Source organism: Tympanuchus pallidicinctus, unplaced genomic scaffold (genome assembly GCF_026119805.1).
Source record: "Tympanuchus pallidicinctus isolate F22 unplaced genomic scaffold, pur_lepc_1.0 scaffold3, whole genome shotgun sequence".
Taxonomy (NCBI): Eukaryota; Metazoa; Chordata; class Aves; order Galliformes; family Phasianidae; genus Tympanuchus; species Tympanuchus pallidicinctus.
In genome coordinates, this window is record NW_026294747.1 from 90,019,714 (window position 1) to 90,027,813 (window position 8,100).

At 44.5% G+C, this 8,100-nt stretch overlaps 1 protein-coding gene and 1 long non-coding RNA gene across 4 annotated transcripts in view; one reads left to right on the forward strand and one right to left on the reverse strand.

Moving 5' to 3' along the window:
• Positions 1 to 1,191: 1,191 nt before the first annotated feature.
• Positions 1,192 to 3,745, reverse strand: LOC128085762 (cytochrome c). 2 transcript variants are annotated; one of them, XM_052693596.1, is made up of 3 exons: positions 3,628 to 3,745; positions 2,583 to 2,759; positions 1,192 to 2,419 (listed from the first exon to the last, which is right to left on the reverse strand). In XM_052693596.1, exons 2-3 carry the CDS (start codon positions 2,749 to 2,751, stop codon positions 2,271 to 2,273), a joined length of 318 nt encoding a protein of 105 aa, XP_052549556.1. In that variant the 5' UTR covers positions 2,752 to 2,759; positions 3,628 to 3,745; the 3' UTR covers positions 1,192 to 2,270. The 2 variants fall into 2 exon arrangements, with proteins under 2 accessions (XP_052549556.1, XP_052549555.1); XM_052693595.1 differs by having other exon boundaries at positions 3,603 to 3,738.
• A 133-nt stretch (positions 3,746 to 3,878) lies between these two features.
• Positions 3,879 to 8,100, forward strand: part of LOC128085768 (uncharacterized) — a 195,143-nt gene continuing 190,921 nt past the window's right edge. For both annotated transcript variants that reach the window (XR_008209082.1, XR_008209083.1), the window contains exon 1: positions 3,879 to 3,987. This is a non-coding gene — a long non-coding RNA (uncharacterized LOC128085768). The remainder of the gene's footprint in view (positions 3,988 to 8,100) is intronic.

Sequence of the window (8,100 nt, forward strand, 5' to 3'; positions counted from 1 at the left end):
GCTGAGCCCTTGCAGCAATGCTGTGGTAGCACATTTGCCCAATGGTGTCAAGTAGAATGGAAGCTAACTATTTACTACAACAAATCTCGTGAACTGTTGCTATCCAGCACTGTATGCATAGAAAAATGACATTTTAACAGTGAGGTCTTTTCTCCAAAATATAAATAAGGATGTATCACCAAGCTAGATTGAAAAAGTTCAGTTTTCTCCCCTTCCAACAGTATGCATTAGCATGAACTTCACTCCTGTAAAAAGGCTGTAAGATACGGATAAAAGCAACTAAGTGTTCTACTACCTTAGGACAAAGGATCATTCTGCCTTTTCCTGGAGTTTTTTTCTGATGGGACATAATCTCATTTGTGCAGACTTAAATGCCGTCTAACTGCAAAATCCTCCTCAGAATATGTTTCTTCTTCACCCTTAGCAGAAAAGAACAACAGCTTGATAAAATCTAAGTGTTGCAGTTTCATAAAGGTGCCAAAGGAACAGTTCCACAGTTCTCTTTTATAATCCATCTTAAAAAGACTGTAGAGCTGGGTAAGGTTATGTTCTGCATCTAGGGCTGTTCTATCAGGGTTCTGACAACGAAAAACCAACAAGTTCTGCATAGCCATAGAGGTGCAATAAAAACATCACTTCCAAAGACTGTGCAGTGTCTAACAGCTGCAGCTTGAAGGTATATCTGAAGTTCTGTTGGTTTTTTGTTTGTTCAACATGCTTAATATCAAGTCTTCCTTCCTATTTGCATGAAACACTACTTGCACATTCAGTTTGAAAAAAAATTAAGAAAAAAAAAAATCACAAAACATCACAAAGCAGCCACCCAGATTTCTCAGCGGTCTTTCTTCCACTTATTGTGAACAACAGCTCCTTCCAACTGAGTTGCTAAACATTCTGTTCTGACATAACTTGAGAATTCCACCAACTTTACAGCACAGCTTCAAGATATTTTGAGTTTCCAGTTTTATCCAATTAAAGAAGCACAGCAAAGGCAACACTGGAAGAAGAGCCTAGTTTTGCTGGTTCTAGTTCAAAATGCTTTCTAACTGTGCCACATTTCAAGTGCTTTTCACACCAGCATTCCCACCACACTATTAGTGTTTACTTTTTTCAAGCTGAGCTTTTGCTTGTCCTTTAGTGACATAAAGCCTGTACGACCCCACCATTTCCGTTTCAGACACATACAGCAAATAAGACTTTGAATTCTTTTAATTTACAAGATCGATCACTTTTAGTTGTGCCTTACTGTTGATACACAGTAAATACATTCATCTGAACAATTTGCTTAGTCTGAAAAAAAGAAAAAGCAATTAAAACACTAACAAACTACTTAACACTGTTGATGACACAGTCAGGCACAGAAGACCATTTCCTAATAGCTTACCAGTGCATTTATTGCTGTGCGTCTCAATCAGCAGTTGTGTGTAACAGTAGATTTTAGGTTAATGCTACTGCTGAAATAAGATTTATCAACTCTCAGCTCAGCCTTTTGTAGTTACCTTTCCAGAAGAAACGTTTCTTCTTTCATTCACTATAATACAAATATTTCTTCTCTGGAGATCTACTCAACACAGAGTTTCAATAACATTCAAAAAGATGTTAAAAATGACACTGGAGAACTCTATTCTACTGGTGCATGCAACTGTGAAAGTCCAGATAAATCAAGTAACATGTTTCTCCTAGACTGAAGGATCTGGGCACAAGTGTAATTTAACAAGTAGCACTTGAGATGCATTCTTACCCCAAGCTTTAGATAGATTAATATGCACCACAACACCTACAACTGATCAGTTCAGAAAAATATTTTTAAGTCTTTGTTTACTTTTAAATCTTTACAGAAGACTTATGGTGGAAGATGCCACGACCCACTCTGCTTTTTTCTCCTTTTTTTTTTTTTTTTTTTTTTTTAAACCTTGAAGAGTTGGGTTATCAAAGCTATTACACTTTTGACAGTTACTTCTTAGATACTTTTTTTTGTTGTTGTTTTAAACAATGAAGAGGCAGGAATTTTTTTTTTTTTTTTAATTTCATGATTAAGGACAACTGAACATTATACTCATTTAAATCAACCCAGTTACATAGCTTCCATAAGTTAACGGCTGCCAAGTGTGTTCATCAGTAACCCACCATGAGTGACATTATGTGATGGGCAAAACTGATTTTAAGGTTAGACATGGTATACATAAAAATAGAAAGTTTAAAAACCAATCTTGTCACAGACATTTCCATTGCCATCTCCTTTGTGAAATAAATAAGGCAGCAGATAACTTTTATTTTGAAGTGGCATCTTTGAGATATGCTATTAAGTCTACTCTCTCAGACTTCTTCTTGATACCCGCGAAAATCATCTTTGTTCCTGGGATGTACTTCTTTGGATTTTCCAAATACTCCATCAGAGTATCCTCACCCCAAGTGATACCTGGCAAAAAAATGAAAAAATAAGAAAAAACAAGTGACTTGAAAGTGAAATGAACACATTTTTTTTTCCTGGTCATTCACTTTATTTTGCTTTCTGCAGGTTTCAGTACTTCTGACTATCATCAAGAACCACCAGTAGCTCAGGGGAGCTGTTTTACATTTACCTTTGTTCTTATTAGCATCTGTGTAAGAGAAGCCCTGAGCTTGTCCTGTTTTTCGTCCAAACAGGCCATGGAGATTGGGTCCAGTCTTGTGCTTGCCTCCTTTTTCAACTGTATGGCACTGGGAACATTTCTGGACAAAAATCTTCTTGCCCTTCTCAATATCTCCCATTGTCAGTACTAGACCAGGAACACATACAGAGGTCAAAATCACAATATCAAGGTCAACTACTCATCAGAAACATTAAAAAGGTTCACATTGGTTTACAAATCTGCAGCTACAGTCCATCAATCTGGTAACACTCCTGAATGCCTTCCAGCCACAAGTTACAGCTCTGAAGATTTGCATAGAACCATTAGACTATGTAAAAGGTACTAGGGTCATAGACTTTATGCCTGAAGAATAGGAAAAAAAAAAACCAACAAAACCATGCCTCAGCTCCAGTATGCCCCAGAGCATTTAAGAAGCACAGCAGTGACTTTTGAAGTGCAAATTGAGCACAAGTTCTAGGTATAGCTTGAGCATCAACAACCGCGGGCATCTCAGTCACCAACAGCCTCGCGTAAAGGACAGAACCGCTCCCGTTCCCACTCCCGCAGGGCAGCACGCCGCCTCGGAAGCGCCGAGAGCGGCACCACCGCACAGCGCCCAACTGCTGGCCCAGCCCGGGATGACCTTGAGGCGAGAGGCGCGCGCGGAGCGGTCACCTCACGATGGGACGCGGGCCGGCCCAGCAGCTTCGCCCACAGCGAGGCCCCGCGCACCTCCCCGGGCCCCCCAGGATGCGGCGCCCCGCAAGGCGCTAGGCCCGGCCGTGACCTTCCGCTGCCAGCTGAGGCCGCGCCTCCGGGATCCTCGCGAGCCGCCGTCCAGGCAGGCGGCAGAACCGCCCGGCCCCGTCCCTCATCACACCTTTCCCGCCTAACGGTCCCGCCAGGCCGCGTAGTGGCACCAGACTCGGACACCGCCACTTGGAGGTCAGAGCCTGATCGCCCGCAGGCCTCGCCTGACGCCGCCCGCACCTGCCTAGCCTGCCGCTCCGCTTACGCTGCGCCCACGGCGGTGACTACGAGTCCAGCCGTCCCACACCGTCCGACTTCTACGCCCAAGGACACGCCGGACTCCGCTCTATGTAAGCCGGTGTCGCTGCAGCCAAACCGCGCCGACACCCCACCCGCCCACTCTGGCTCGGTAGGCAATCAAATGCAGCCAGCTGGACTTCTGATTGGTTACAGCACCTGTCCTTCAGGGATGACGTCACGACGCTTGCGAGTAGCGGGGTAGGTTGCGACCGCGAGCGCCGAGCTCCCTCTCCTACTACTTCCGGCGGAAAACGACTAGCGGAACTCCTCTACGTAAAGCAGACGCGAAGCGCGGGACGCCTGCAACGCATGCGCAAAACGGAAGGTGAGACAAGTGTTGCGCGGTTCTCCGATCACGCTCTGACCTCAGCTGGTGGTGGCGTGGCCGTGGGTGGGGCCCGGGCCGTTACCGTGACCGTGACGTCAGCCCCTCTCGGCTGCTTTCGGGTGGGGGGAGAGAGTGGGAAGCGAGAGTGTGAGGGGAGAGTTGGGCTTCCGTGAGGACGCCGCACTGTTTTGGGCGAGTTCTGTGTGGTTCCCGAAGGGAGTAAAGGGTGGAGGAAGCTTCACAGTTGGTGAAAGTGATGCTAAGGTATTTCCTCACGTGGTGGACGTGCAGTATCTGCCTGCTGTGAAGCGTTAACGATTAACGCCGTCGCCAACTGTAAAGTTACTAAAATAAAGCTATTTTGCTTATGATATGTTGTTAAATGTATGTCAGTGAGGTCCAAGGGAGCTGACTGAAAGGGTCACCTTGACTTCTGCCGTTGCTGAATTCCAATCTCAAATCAAGATTCCCAGAACTATGACTGGAAGATTAAAAACTAAAGACATTGTGTTTAGTTTGGTGTTTGGTTGTTTTTTTAATAAGGCCTGTGTGTCTGCAATGCTTCTTGGCATTGGGTGTATGTAATGGGATCCTGAGGCTCATGGTAAGCCTTCCATCACAGAGCAGGAGGTGCCTTTTAAGCTGCCTTAAGAACTGACAGGAGTGTAAACTCTTAAGCTTCTTTAAGCACTCAATGAGGGCTGATGCAGGCTGTTTGGAAGACTTGGTGAGCACTGGTGCCTGCTGACATCCACTCAAAAGGTCTGTTCTTCGCTGCAGGCAGACTTGAAGGATGTGTGATTCACCATTTTGATTGGGTTTTGGTGTCTAAATGTGTATACTCTGTACTAAGCATTGTGTCTTGAGCCTTCTTGAGCCTCACAGTTACCGCTTCTGATCCAGGTGGAAGGACACTGTAGCAATGTTCATTCCTTTTCTGAGGGAGTCATAGACCCATCTGAGCTGAAAGGGACTCTTAAAGGCCATCCAGACCAGCTCGAGGGCAGTGAACAGGGACATCTGCAGCTAGGTCAGGTGCTCAAAGCCCTGTCCTACCTGACCATGAATGTCTCCAGGGATAGGGCACCCACCACCTCTCTGGGCATAAAAATATAGTAGTTCAGTAGAATCACAGAGTTGCAAGGTTGGGAAGGACCTACAGGATCATCTTAATCCAGCCTCCGTCCTCTCGTCACCATTACTGCCACAAGCTACTAAACCATATCTTGTAGCTCCTCATCCAGATGCCTCTTGAACACTGCCAGGGACAGCAACTCCATCACCTCCCTGGGCAGGCCATTCCAGTGCCTGGCCACTCTCTGAGAGAAGAAGGTTTTCCTTACATCTAATCTAAATCTCCCCTGGCAAACTTGTGGCCATTTCCTCGGGTCTTGGCTAAACCTCTCCTCATCGCAACCTCCCTTCAGGTAGTTGTAGAATGCAATAAGGTCTCCCCTGAGCCTGAGCCTCCTCTTCTCCAGACTAAGCAATCCCAGCTCCGTCAGCCACTCCTCATAAGGCTTGTGCTCCAGACTCCTCACCAATTTCACTGCCCTTCTCTGGACACACTCCAGGGCCTCAATGTCTTGCTTGTAGTGAGGGGCCAAAAACTGAACATAGTACTTGAGGTGTAGCCTCACCAGAGCTGAGTACCGGGGCAAAGTAGATGTATTTTCACTAGTAAGGACTGGCATGTCAGAGGGGGAGAACCTGATTTGTTTAAGCCTACTTTGCTTTAACTGAGTGTGAGCTTGTGTGTGACAGTGGGAAGAACTAGTGTGCTATGCAGCGGAAGGTGCAAGAAGGGGGTGGTGGTTCAAGGTGCCCAGTGTTTTGTTTTTGGAAACATTCTGCAGTAGAACAGATTAGTAATGAAATGTTACCCTTCTGTGCTAGACAGGATTTGTAGTGTATAATTTGCATGGATCCTGCATAAGTCTTATGACTTCCTCAATAGCACAGAATAGGTGGAATTTCTGGAGGCTGTGCAGAAGGCAAAGTCAGGGCTTTTGTGTCTTTATGTGTTTGCATTGCAGAAGTAAACTGAAATTACTCAACACATTTTCACTGCACTGTTATTTTTCTAGATGTAATAAAATTAATTGGGATATTTACTTTCATGGTTTGCCTGGAACAACTGTGTTTTAAGCTTTCAGTTATTCACAGTGGTTGTACATTAAACAACTTCATCTTTTTATTAACTCAGATTATTTCAAACTGGAATTATTATTTTGCAGCTTATTTATGCTTATTGCAATGTAATTTTGTTCTGAAAGAAGAGAAAATAAAACAAATATATACCAAAGCACAGCTTAGAGGAAACATAAAACATCCAACCAGTTCTCTTCAGAGGTACACTGCAGATGAAAGAGGAAAGATCACCTTCTTGGGACTAGGCTGGAATTCAGGAGATCATGATTTATTTCTCAGTTTTGTGATATATATCTTGTGTTGTCTTGAAAAAATATCCTTTTTCAAATAAAAATGTGTTATTAAAACGAATATCTGGATTGCACTCAATGTATATTTTTCCATTATTGAAAAGATAAAAGCTTTTGTCAAGATAAAAAGGATTATAGAATCATCAATCCTTAGGGTTGGAAGGGACCTTTAAAGGCCATTTTGGTCCCTCACAGTGAGCAGGGACACCACAGCTAGATCAGGTTGCTCAGGTCCTGATCCAGCCTTGTCTTGAAACTCTCCAGGGATGGGGCATCCACCACCTCTCTGGGCACCTTGTGCCAGTGCCTCACTACCCTCAGTATAGAAGACTTTTTCCTTATATATTACTCTAATCTCCCGTTTTTAAGCTTGAAACCATTTCCCCTTGTTCTATCACTACAAACGCTGCTGAAGAGTCTGTCCCCTTCTTCCCTGTAGCTCCTCTTCAGATACTGAAAGGCCACTATCATGTCATCTTGGAGCCTTCTCTTCTGAAGGCTGAACAGCCCCAGCTTTTTCAGCCTGTTCTCATAGGGGAGGTGTTCCATCCCTTGGATCAGTTTTGTGGCCCTTGTCTGGACATGCTCCAACAGATCTATGTTTCTCTTGTACTAAGAGCTCCACATCTGAACACAGTACTCCAGGTGAGGTCTCACCAGCACAGAGCAGACAGATATGATCTCCTCTCTCACCCTGCTGGCCATGCCCATTTGATACAGCCCAGTTGGCCATCTGGGCTGCAAAGTCACATTGCTGGCTCATGTCCAGATGCCATCCACCATTACCCTCAGGTCTTTTTTCGGTAGGCTGCACTCAATCCTTTCATCACCCAGCTTGTATTGGTATTGGTAGCGGGAGTTGCTTTGGCCCAGGTACAAGACCTTGCAGTTGGGTTTGTTGAACATCATGAGGTTCACCTGGGCCCACTGCTCGAGCCTGTCTAGGTCTCTCTGGATGGCATCCTGTCCCTCTGGTGTGTCAGCCACGCCTCACAGTTTGGTGTCATCTGCAAACTTGCCGAGGATGCACTGGACCCCACTGTCATTGTCACTGATGAAGATATTAAAGAGTAAAGATATTAAAAAGAATTGTTGCTGTATTATCATATACCTAAGCTATGAAGATAAATTTTGGGTATGTACGTAAAAGTATTTTATGTACCCAAGGGTACAAAGTAGCTATTGAAGGATTTGATCTCAGCAGATAAAGCAGAACTTAAATCTCTTTTTGTATCTACTCTTCTTATTTTGTGAATTTTGTAGAGCTGTTGATACAGCTGTGAGGCACTAAGGGAGAGAGAAAGGCTATCCTGCTATGAGAAGTTTCAGGTGTACAAAGGACTGAAAGTTTAATCTTAGTCTCATGCTGTTGTGGAGTCTGATACAGTTTACTGGAAAGCTACAGTTAAAAGAAGAATAAAATATCCTTGAGCGTTGTCTGATAATCTGATTCCTTCTGGTAAGCAGGCCCTGTGTCCAGCACAGGAGCCTGCCAATTAGCAGATAAATAGCTATAAGAGCTATACATTTAGTCTAGCATACTGCAATCTGTCATTATCTTGAACCCTTTGACCCTTATTCTGGGCACCAAAATGAAGTGTTGTGATTTAACCCTGGTAGACAGCCAAGCAACACAGCTGCTCATTCACTTTCAGAAAGGCAATAGTGA